The sequence below is a fragment of the Siniperca chuatsi genome, linkage group LG2 (genome assembly GCF_020085105.1).
Source record: "Siniperca chuatsi isolate FFG_IHB_CAS linkage group LG2, ASM2008510v1, whole genome shotgun sequence".
Classification (NCBI taxonomy): domain Eukaryota; kingdom Metazoa; phylum Chordata; class Actinopteri; order Centrarchiformes; family Sinipercidae; genus Siniperca; species Siniperca chuatsi.
In genome coordinates, this window is record NC_058043.1 from 35269358 (window position 1) to 35282118 (window position 12761).

General features: G+C 42.0%; 1 protein-coding gene across 2 annotated transcripts in view; it reads left to right on the forward strand.

The window, feature by feature from the left end:
* The first annotated feature begins 1559 nt into the window (after positions 1 to 1559).
* plekha6 (pleckstrin homology domain containing, family A member 6) overlaps positions 1560 to 12761 on the forward strand; it is a 120250-nt gene continuing 109048 nt past the window's right edge. Inside the window, exon 1 of one of the 2 annotated variants that reach the window (XM_044219355.1) lies at positions 1560 to 1744. In XM_044219355.1, the coding sequence (XP_044075290.1) occupies positions 1736 to 1744 (9 nt within the window). In that variant the 5' untranslated portion in view covers positions 1560 to 1735. The remainder of the gene's footprint in view (positions 1745 to 12761) is intronic. The other variant, XM_044219492.1, reaches the window with a different exon arrangement.

Genomic DNA, 12761 nt, shown 5'->3' on the forward strand with positions numbered 1-12761 from the left:
AGAACTGCTCCCTGCAGAGGTAATAAGCAGTAAAGAAATCACATAACTGAATGAACGTGAATCAGTTGTTACACAAGAGTGACCGAATGAATACAAATTAGACAAAGTTCAATACCTCAGTGATTAGATATATGTAGTAAAAATGTTGACTATTAACTACTTAGCTGATGACAGCTGAATGTTTAAAACACATTAATACTTTTGTTCACTTGAATTGTTTTATTTTTTAAAACACAATGAAACGTGAAATGTGTGAATAAATCCATCCATTTCCCCATTTTTATTGGTGAGAGGAACCCTACCTGCAGTTCACAATGACCTGACCTGCCCGTAAAAATAAAGGTGTAACGTAAGATTGTACAGATGTACAGCTTGTGAAACATCTGCCAACATTCGATTTGTTTGCTTGGACTGTTTGAGCCCTTGTTCTTGTTACCTGGGGACAACAGCTCTCACCACCAGGTGGCTCAATGGAGAAAGTATCAATTTCAGTCCTGTCCTTGTTCAATAAAGACCATTCAGGCCAGAGCATCACCATACACTCCACCCCCACCCCCACCCCACCCCCACCCCCACTGTCTCTGTGGATATTTGAAATTCATTTCATTTCACAGTCAGATATCAGACGGGATGGTGGTGTAGCAGCAGGTGTAATAATCTGTTAGTTATTCTGACATGTTATTATGGGATTCAGATGAACAGAATTAGAGATTAGAAAATAGCAGAAAATCAATCATCGAGGCAAGGTAACAGCATCCATGCATAATGGCAGCGAATAAAAGAATGTGCAATTATGAAAAACTTACTAGGAAAAAATTAAAGCTCCCAAAATACCATTGGACTAAAAAAAGGCAGCATTTCAACCCTGTTGGGTTTTCATGAGGCAAATGGCCTACGTGATATGTGTAGACACAAGCCTGATGTGTGTGTGGATACTCCAACTACCTTTCTCCACTTTCAATCCATAGATACAAATTCTTATGATTAAGGTTGTTTTTTTTTGCCGTGTGGCAAATAGATTTGACTCTCATCTTTGCTCAACATGGCAAGTGTGCTCTGAATCTTAGTGAAGAGTCATAAAAGATAAGAAATGTAAATATAAGCTGGTAGCATCCTGAGATTTTCCACCTTTCCACAGTGTTTATGTAAATCAGAGCAGGTTAAATATGAATTGTTTCCTTTTTTCTTCCTGTCTAGAGGCGGCTCGCTTGCCTCGCTCTCCGGGCTTTTCTTTTGTCTCTCCCTCTCCATGTTTGCCTCTGTTAGTGTTGGCTTCTCTGCTCAGGGAGGGGTTCAAACCAGAAGACAGTCCTCAAGTCTCATTGGCTCATGCCTCCTCTCTGTGTGTGTCACTGTAATGAAAAGGGGGAATTGAGCAGCACTGTGACGTCGCCCCCCTCCACCCATTCACTCTTGCCCTCTCTCTGCCTCTTTCTCTCCTCATCCACTCGCTCTGTGACTGACGGTGGATGGGTGGTCATGTGATGTTTTAATACCCAGGGATTTTCTGCCAGGCATGCTCTATAGACTCCCTCCCTCCCTCCCTCCATCCATTCCTATCTGAGGAGAGGTTGCCTGTTGTCCTGCATCCAGCCGCTCGCTCAGCTCTGCTTCCTGGAGGAGCTTTTGTTAGCTGATAGTGACATTTCCCATGTCTCTGGCTGAGGGCGGTCACACACTCATCAATACATGTGAGAGGTAAGAGACGCCAGCAGGGACGTGGCAGCATCTGTACATGTGGCTGGTAAGTGACATGCTTGCTGTGTGTGTGTGTGTGTTATGCAATTTACCAGGGCTCCTATCTGTCGTTATTATTATCACTTAAGGTTACTGTATTGTGTTTGTGATTGAACATTTCCACTGATAACTATACAGTGTATTCCAATATAAACACAGAATGGTTGGTCCAGTGTGTGTGTGTGTGTGTGTGCGTCAGGAGAAAATGAATCGATTCACTGCTTCACCCTCTGCTTTAATTGAACAGCCCTCCTTTCAGTCTGCTTTGACATTTCAAATACTTCATCAGTTAATGATTAAATGATTATATTACAAAGAGTTCGGTCTGGACCTGCTCTGTAGGAAAAGTGCAACGAGATAACTTCTGTTATGAACTGGCGCTATATATAAATAAAACTGAACTGGATTGAATTGAATGATTAATTGTTGGCTGGAATTGATGTATTTAGTTGGCATCAGCTACTGCCACCTGAGCTGCCAACCATGCAGTGAGCTCCATGTTGGTTTCGGTTCATTTGGGTGGAGAGAATAAAGAGATGTAGACAGAAACTAAAGCAAGGTACTTCAGGGATGAGGCTTCTCATCCAGCGTCCATCGCAGTGGGTTTTTTATCCGTACTTCTACTCTTGTCAGTACTCCTTGTCGGTCCGGTACTTCAGTTCTTTTTTATTATTGTGAAAACTAAAGAAATAAATTGAGAACAGAATTGGAATTATAACATTTCTAGAGCAGCAAAGTCACTACATCAACTCAGTAATATCTCCCGAAACAAACCAGAATAAAATAAATATTCCTGACATCAAAACACTGAGTTAAGTTTAATTTATCACTCACTCATCTCAGTTTAGTTTGGAGTGAGATTCGTTATCGGTGAAGTCGGTGCATTTTATGAGCAGGCCTGCTGTGACCCTGCCCACGGCAGGGGTCGGGGTCATCACTCCTCAGGAATTTTGTTTAAAAAGTTCAGCAGCCAAATTCACTATTTTAAAGCATGTATAGATGAAAGCCAAGTCAATAATCATGGTCAACGATGAATCAGTATGGTCGATCAGCCAACCCGTTCTCATTCCCAAGGCGTCAAATACCAACATTTTGTCACGCCCCTCTGCGTTGTGTATAAACACGCACATGGTACCTTTAGCGTCTGTAGGAGACGCTTTCAGAAACTACTTGCTTAGATAGTAAGAAGTCACGTGACGTGTAATGTAACGTAACTTAAAACTTCACTTTTGGTTTCACACAGGACACAAACCCGGTCTCCTGAAACATTGTATGAAAAACAAACAAAAAGCCAGAGATGGAAGAGAGGGAAAGAGTTCTTGTTCTGAACTATTTTGTATTTTTCTGATTGATTATGTCAGAGGCGCTTTCACACATGGGCCATTTACTGATAAGACTACAAAGCAATTCATCTTCTGACACCTTGGCAGCTAAATTAAGCTATTAACCAATGGTACTGTCCGTTAAATAAGAGCTAGGATAAATACAAATGCATCATAATGATTTGATTTTCAAATTTGTAGTAGTGCTTCTAGCATCACATTATTGGTGAGCCTAATTAATCAAACCTATCCTGTCTTAATCGCAGTAAAAATAGCATTTTTTATGAACATTTAAATTTGTCATAGATGTGAAATTGAAGAGCAAAGTGATGCAAAACTCTTCATGAAAGGTGTTTTTTGAGTTTGGAGCAGTATGTGTGTGCGCCTCTGTCAACTAAAGCCACACAAACTGGGCGCTTTGGGCTCCTGGCTACTCGTGAAACAGTTCTGTCGTAGACGTTGTCTCTCAACTCCAACTCCATTCTCGTGTCTCAAGTTGCTAATCGGAAGAGGAAGTCTTGGCCGGATATTCGCTGGAAGCCCCGAAACATTGGCCGTTGCCCCAAGTATTTACCACATTTTAAGATATACATGGCTAATTAGACTAAACAGTTAGACTAATAGCAAATGATTTAGAACATGCTAAACAAAAGCTGACTGTAGCCTAACGAGCGCGCTATGACTAAAACACACCAGCGGTGACTGGGAGACTGCAGGCAAAGCAGTTTAAAACATTGCTTTTGATCATGGGAATGCACTTTTAGTAAAATGAAAGAGAGGAAAACAAAAAGAAGAACAAAAAGAGAAACAAAAGCACAAAGAATAGGTTACCTTAAAGAGTGTAAACCCATAACATTTTAGTAATGTGTCCATGTTTGTAAGATTTCTCAGGCACTTCAGTATTATCTAGCAGCAAATTGTATTGATGCTTTTGGAATTTTCTTTTCAGTTTTCCAAATTCGAGTTGGGATGCCGTACTGACAAATCAGAAACTGGCAGTTATGGAAACTCCAACATGATAAGAAGATGGCATTACTATCTGTTGTTTAACATTGTTGGTGTGACAGAAGACCTATTGGGAGACATTTGATGCTACTGCCAGGCTAAACATTTTAAACATTTTAAAGCATGTACAGGTAAACATAAACACAGTAATTGCATCAAATCCGGAATGGAATCAGCTTTAAACTGTGCAGTGAATTGGACCATGGCAAATGTATCTGTATCACTTTTGCATCAGATTGAATCATCTGAAAGAGACAGATAGGCCGCGCTTGTACATTGTAACCTTTGGTTCATATATGTTATATAGGCTACATATCACCTGAAATTTTGAATAAGGCAAATTTACAGTATATGTGAATTGGACAAGGAAACAGCATTGACCAATCAAAGGCGAGCAGACAGGGATTGGTTGGCAGCTTCAGTTACACAGTGCCCTTTAAACAGACAGAGGGGATTCTCCATTTCTATTAACCCTTTGTGGGCCATCCGCAGTAATTCAGTTTGGCCAAAAGGAGCCCTTTTCATGCACATGGCTGCATGACATTACTGAGTTACGGTGAAACACGTTCTCACAATCGATTTTGCAACCACAGAAGAATCATGAGTGAGTGCAGGTACAGAAACACACACAGATAACAACAGACTGAGAGATCCTCCTGTGGGTGTGTCTGCATGTCATTTGGCAGGGCGCTGTGCTGAATGCCACATGGCAGCGTTAAGATAATCCCAGCCAATTCCACTCCAATCCTCCCAGCAGAGCTGATCAGAGGCAAAGCAGGATGAGAGGGCTTTGATTCAAGCCTTCAACCCCACTCGGTCATCAGTGTGTGTCTGCGTAGACATGCATACAGTGTGTGTGTGTGTGTGTGTGTGTGTGTGTGTGTGTGTGTGTGAGCAGGAGAGAAAGGATGAAGATGCAGCCTGAGAGAGAGATTTAGTATGGACCTTAATGTGTGTGTGTGTGTGTGTCTGCTGTACATGCCTCATGCTTGATCAAAGTTTTAAAGGTGGGGTATGTAATTCTAATCCCATACGTGTCTTTTTTGTCAAATTCAGCAAATATCTCCTCACCGGCCCACTAGCTGTCCTTTCAGTGTATGCACAGAAAAAAACTCTGGTGTTCGTACACAGCTCTGGCTCTGTAAATGAGAAATAAACAAAGTGGCTCAGACTGGGCCACACAACACTATTCCAGCCATTCCAACCATGATTTGCGTGTCAGGTAATGTTAAGTGACTTGACATTCAGCTTACTTTCTAGTTTGACAAGATATGCTGCGGTTGTGTGGCATGTGCGTGCAGCACCCAGTCCATGAGGCTTTGAAAGGTGGCTGGAGCCCTGAACAACCCAAACGGAAGTGTGACGAATTGGTACAAACCGTACGGAGTGGAAAAGGCCATTTTTTTCCTTAGACTTCTGAGACAAGGGACTTTGCCAGTAGCCCTTGGTCAAATCCAGTGTCGTGAAAAAACGAGCTGTGTCCAACCGATCCAGGAGTTCGTTGACCCGGGGCATCGGGTAGGCATCAAAGCATGACACACTGTTCACTTTACGGTAGTCCACACAGAACTGTATAGTCCCATCCTTCTTGACCACCAGAACGATGTGGCTACACCAGGCACTGTTGGACTCTTCTATTACTCCCATCTCCAGTATGGCCTTTAATTCCTCCTGAACTATTTTTCATTTGTGCTCAGGCAACCGGTAGTCACTCCCAGGTGAGTCTCAATATGGAGCTCTATGAGATTTGTGTGACCCAGCAGGGGGGAGAACACATCGGCAAAACGCAATTGCAACTCAGCAACATCTGCTCTCTGGGATGGTGTGAGATGTTCGTCGTAAGGGAGCGAGGCAGGCTTGTTAGATTTTGAAACCTCAGGCCCAACTCATCTCTCTCTTTTACTATCGTCACCAGAGAAACAGACTCTGCCTCTCTCCATGCTTTGAAGAGGTTGAGGTGGTAAATTTCCCCTATTAGACCCACAACCGCATGGTCCACGTTGCCCATTCGCCGTGTGACCACAAGGGTCCTTGCCACCTGGCAAGTAATTTGGAGGTGGAGGAAGGGAGCAATACAAATACTTTATCTCCCAGTGTAAATTGTTTTAATCTACTTCCTCTGTTGTACAGGCGCTGCTGACGTTCCTGTGATCGTTCCAGAATGTACTGAACTTCGTTTTTGCTTGGGCTCGGACCTTCTTCTCAGCTTTCCTTAACTAGGTCCAGAACCCCATGTGGTTTTCTGCCAAACAGCAGTTCAAAGGGAGAAAGTCCCATGGAGGCCTGGGGAACCTCCAGTACTGCAAACAACAGAGGATCTATCCACCTATCCCAATTGTGGTCATCCTCATGCGCAAACCCACAGATCGTGGTCTTCAAGATTTTATTCAGATGCTCGACGAGCCCATTGGTCTGAGGGTGGTACACGCATCTGAATTGACTTGATGCCCAATAATCCATAAAGTTCTCTTAATGTGCGTGACATAAACAAGGTGAGGTCAGTTAGGATCTCTTTCGGGATCCCGGCTCTGGACATGACCTGAAACAGTGCCTGTGCCACACTCTTTGCAGAGATGGTGTGCAGAGGCACTGCTTCGGGATACCATGTTGCATTATCCACCAGAACTAACACAAAGCACACATGCACTCCGGTGAAATGGCCCAATGAGGTCCATGCCAATACGGTCAAACGGAACCTCTGTTAGTGGTAATGGGCACAAAGGCACTTTCGGGGTGGCTGGTTGGTTAACCATCTGGCATTCGGGGCAGGATGCACACCAGCGGTGTACATCCTCCTGAATCCCAGGCCAATAGAATTGGGCCATTAACCGGTCTAGTGTCTAATTAAACCCGATATGTCCGGCCATTGGGTTATAATGAGCAGCCTGGAAAACTGTTTCCCGGCTGCTTTTCGGTACCAGCAACTCTTTATACTACCTCACCTGACTTCCTCCATTGCTCCCATCATAATTTCAATGGCCACTAGAGGTCATTGCCCAACAATAAACATAATAATAATGGGTCATAATAATCTGCCTGCACAGATGACCTATACGGCCGTATTTTTGGGGAGGACGCTCTGCTTTTGCTTTATGTTAGTTGCAATCATAATAGATAACATAATTGATTATTATTTTTTTATTTGACATTTTCAAGAACATAAGTGACAATTCACTTGTCAATCTTTTTTTGCTATAGGGTTTTTTCCAAAAGGTATAATTAAAATGCTTTATAATTAATGCTGGACCTTTGTGGCATCTCTCTCCCTCAACAAAAAAATCATGGTTATTGCACTTGCATTGTTACTGCACAACAGCCTCCACCAAACACACACACACCTTGTCTAATTGTCTAAAATTAATTTAAATGTACAAAGTCAAAATAATTTAATTAAATTTTATTTATATAGCTCCAATTTATATCAAAAGTTATCTCATTGCACTTTTCCTATAGAGCAGGTCTAGGCCGTACTCCTTATAAGTATTTACAGAGACCCAACAATTCCCACCAAGTGCATGCACTTGGCAACAGTGGCAAGGAAAAACTTCGAGCAGAACCAGACTCAGGGTGGGCAGCCATGTGCCACTGCTGGTTGGGTTGAGAGAGAGAGAGAGAGAGAGAGAGAGAGAGAGAGAGAGAGAGAGAGAGAAAGAGAATACAGTAGCACAATGTAAAGTCCACGTAGAATTATTAAATAATAATAATAATACGGTGTAGTCCCTCATTCGTCCAGGAGTGTTCTATCGTAGAAAAGGTTTCAGTCGTAGTCATCTGGACACTGTTTTCAGAATCAAGACGTTTCGGCTCCCATCCGGAAGTCATTCTCAATTGTGAAAAAATTGGACGGGAACTGGAAATTTAAACTACTCTGAGTTACATAAGCCCTGCCCTCAGGAAGGAATCTGCCTGAGTATCTGTAAATAGCTAGTTTCACCTGAAACTGACCTAATAGTTTCAAGATGGCCCAGTAATCAGTAATCAGGCCTATTGTTCTCTGGCTGCATCTACTTCATCACTGCTAAGTGCCTGATTAGCATGTGATAGGCGTGACCAAGGTGATAATACACTCTGATAGACTTTGGGCAGATTAAATCTCAGACCACCATTTCTGTTCAAAGAGGGGTTCTCTTTCTTCACAAAAATGGCTTCCTTGACGCCCCGTTCAAACCAACTCTTCTCTCTACTAAGAATCTTCACCTCGCTGTCTTCAAATGTGTGGTTTGTAGCTTTTAAATGCAAATGCACGGCGCTCTGTAATCCTGAGTTAGCGTGTCGTCTGTGCTGATAAAGTCTTCTGTGAAGTGGCTGTTTGGTTTCGCCTATGTACCGTTCTTTGCAGTTTTCCTCACTGCACTGAATGGAGTAGACAACATTGCTCTGTTTCTGTGTGGGTAACCTGTCCTTAGGGTGAACGAGTTTCTGTCTTAAAGTGTTGCCTGGTTTAAAGAAGACAGGAACATCGTGCTGTCTAAAGATCCTTGACAGCACGATGTTCCTGTCTTCTTTAAACCAGGCAACACTTTAAGACAGAAACTCGTTATAAAAATAATAGTAATAATAATGAATAATAATAATAATAATAATGAATAATAATAATAATAATAATAATAATAATAATAATAATAATAACAAGACTAATAATAATTGTAGTATTGATTGTTGAGCAAGAACGTGGGGGCAGTAGGAGGCCTGCAATCATAGGCATAGAAATACCTGCTGAAAGCGACAGAAGGAGAGAGGAGAGAGATGCGAAAGCACAAAACTACGGGAGAGAGAAGATGTCGAGTTAGTAACATGCAGTAATGGGATAAAAATGCATACAGATGGAGACGGAGAAGTGCATCATGGGAATTCTCCTGGCAGTCTAGGCCTATAGCAGCATAACTAAGGGATGGTTCAGGACTCACCTGAGCCAGCCCTAACTATAAGCTTTATCACAGAGGAAAGTCTTAAGCCTCCTCTTAAATGTGGAGATGGTGTCTGCCTCTCGAACCCAAACTGGGACCTGATTAAACAGGAGAGGAGCTTGATAACTGAAGGCTCTGGCTCCCATTCTACTTTTTGAGACACTAGGAACCACAAGTAACCCTGCATTCTGGGAGTGCAGTGTTCTAGTCGGGTAATATGGTATTATGAGATCTTTAAGATGCGATGGTGCCTGACCATTAAGAGCTTTGTAGGTGAGGAGAAGGATTTTAAATTCTATTCTGGATTTTACAGGGAGCCAGTGCAGAGAAGCTAATATTGGAGAAATATGATCTATTTTCCTAGTTCTTGTCAGTACATGTGCTGCAGCATTCTGGATCAACTGGAGAGTTTTAAGGGACTTATTGGGACAGCCTGATAACAAGGAATTGCAATAATCCAGCCTAGAAGTAACAAATGCATGGACTAGTTTTTCAGCATTATTTTGAGACAGGATGTGCCTGATTTTTGAAATGTTACGTAAGTGAAAAAAGGCAGTCCTTGCAGTGATAATTTCTTCATTAAGAGTAGAAACAGTGTTAGGCCTACTGTTAACAGTTCAATGTTATGTAAATCATTATAGTAGTATTTTCCTTACATATTTTGCCTTACGAAGTGTGCTCATTGACTTGTTTTGTGCTCATTGACACCTGTTTCTCTGGTTGTAAAAACAACTGAGCCAATCAGAACTTTGTAGACTCTTGACTACTGTGTCGTGTGCTGTGTAGTGGTATGTAGACCCAAACGCAGAATACCAGGAAGGGGTATGAGGATGACGTAGCTGGATGACTATAGTGTTTATTGGGTGAAGTGGTATGCAGGCAGGTACAGGCAGACAGACCGGTAGGCAGACAGTCAACAAACAGGCAATAGGCAGACAGAGGTCCAAGTAATAGAGAATGGTTTGCCGACAGGCAATGGTGGAAACAGGGATGTAAGTCCAGTGAGGCTAAACAGTCCAATAGGGAGCAGGCAAAGTTCAAAATCCAGACTCCAGTCCAAGGGAGACAAAGAATCCAAAACAGACTCACGGTAAGAATTCCAAGGAACTGGGCACGGGAACCAGGTACAACCAAAAGTGCACCAAACGGCGACACACACAAGACAGGAACAAGACAGGAACAACACTCAAGACAGGGACAGGAACAACACTCAAGACAGGAATCACAATGATCTGACACTGAACAAAGGAAAAGACCTGGATTAAATACCCTAAGGGAGGTGCGACAACGAGATACAGCTGCAAACAATCAAGGAAGGGCCAACAATCAAAACTGGAGGGAAAGCAAACTAACAGGAAGTAAAACCACAAGACACAAAAGGTGAGGAACAAACTACAAAATAAAACAGGAAATGACAAAACCTCAAACTATAACATACTGTACAAGTTGCTCTAAGTCAACTTACAGAAATAACTATTCTCTGCATATCTGCAATGTGCATATATATTCATTGTAAAAACTGTTGAGTTAGCTTCTCCTAGCAACCATGGATAAATTACTCACTATTAATTGTATAGGGCAAAATAACAACCCATCCAAAACAGAAGTTGACTGACATGAATGTGATGTCAGACTAAATAGAATTTTAACTTCTTATTTTGAATACAAGGATAATTCACCACCAATACATATGAAAAAGCTGATTAGAAACCCAGGTACATGTATACATGGCCAAGAAATTGGCTTTCTCCATTAGAAACCTAGCTGGTGAAATCAGGTTTCCCAAACCCCCTACACCGATTACAGAAACAGGGTTTGTAGTTTACATGATGTGGAATAAATTCCTGCAGAAAGTCAACAGTAACAGTAATGCACTTAAGTTAAACTAAGCAGGAGCATAGCACAAAATTCTGGACCCTGTACATAGGCATTCTCTACAGGCCCCTCCCTGCATCCACAGCTATTAAAGGTTCAGTGTGTAAGATTTAGGGAGCTCTATTTGCAGAATATGGCGATAATATTTATAAGTATGTTTTCATTAGTGTATAATCACCTGACAATAAGAATGTCTAAGAATGTGTCTCGGAGGTGTTTGGGGCCAAGTACAATAACTTCAGTTTTGTCAGGGTTCAGTCCAGTTTTTTATGTCCTTACGGCATGCTTGAAGTTTAGCTAACTGGTTGGTTTCATCTGGCTTGATTGATATATATAATTGAGTATCATCTGCATAACAATGAAAGTTTATGGAGTGTTTCTTAATAATATTGCCTAGAGGAAGCATATATAAGGTGAATAGAATCTGCCCAAGCACAGAACCTTGTGGAACTCCGTGACTAACTTTGGCGTGCATGGAGGACTCACCGTTAACATGTACAAACTGATATCGATCTGATAGATAGGATTTAAACCAGCTTAGTGCGGCTCCTTTAATGCCAATTAAATTTTCCAGTCACTGTAATAGTAGTCCATTGTCTGATGCAATTGGAAGGTCATTTTCATTTTTGTAATTTTCACCAGTGCTGTCTCTGTGCTATGATGCGCTCTAAATCCTGACTGAAAATCCTCAAATAAACTATTATTAAGAAAGTCCTACAACTGATTCACGACTGCTTTCTCAAGGATCTTAGAGAGAAAGGGAAGGTTAGATATAGGTCTATAGTTGGCTAAAACCCCTGGATCAAGAGTGGGCTTTTTAAGAAAAGGTTTAATTACAGCTATTTTAAAAGACTGTGGTGAAGAAGTGCTTACTAAAGGTAAAACTTCTTTAAGCAGCCTAGTTGGGATGGGGTCTAAGAGACAGGTTGATGGCTTGGGTGAAGAAATTGTTGAAGTTAGTTGGAGAAGGTTGATGGGAGAACAGCGGTCTAAATATATATATCAGGTTTTACAGCTGTTTCTAAGGTTCTTGTTTTAAAGGATAAATCATTGCCGGTTGATGGCAGGAAGTGATGAATTTTGGAGGTCATGGCTTTGGTTCACTAATAAACTTGATCAGATTTCTGGCTATGAGAGCTGCTCCATCCAAAGTGGGATGAATGCCATCTCTTCTAATCAGACCAGGTCTTCCCCAGAAAGTCCGCCAATTATCTACAAAGCTCACATTGTTTGCTGGACTCCACCTCGACAGCTAGCGGAATGAAGCGGAATGAAGACATGCAACTAAACATGTCATCACTAGTCAGATTTGGCAGAGGCCCAGAGAAAACTACAGAGTCCAACACTGTCTTTGCACATGTACACACAGTCTCAACTTTAACTTTAGTGACCTCCAATTGGTGTAATCGGGAATCGTTACCACCAATGTGAATAACAATCTTACTGTATTTACACTTGTCCTTAGCCAGCACTTTTAAATAGGATTCACTGTCGCCCCACTTTGGCCCCAGGAATACATTTGACTATAGTTGATGGTGTCGCTAACTTCCCGTTTCTCAAAATGGAGCTGCTAATAATCAGAGTTGGTTTCTCAGCGGGTGTGTCGCTGAGTGGGGAGAACTTGTTAGAAATGTGAACAGGTTGGTGGTGAACCGTGGGCTTCTGCTTAGAGCTATGCTTCCTTCGGACAGTTACCCAGCCTTTCTGGTTTCCCGGCAGAGATGGCTAACAGGAGCTACCTCTGGTCGGTGCGCACGGCTATTAGGGGCTGGCTAACTACAGCAGCTAATGGTTGAGTTCCCATGGTGCGGGACCGCGTTTCCAATTCACTAAGCCTCGCCTCCAATGCTACAAATATACAAAATTTATTACATGTACCATTATCACTAAAGGAGGCAGAGGAATAACTAAACAT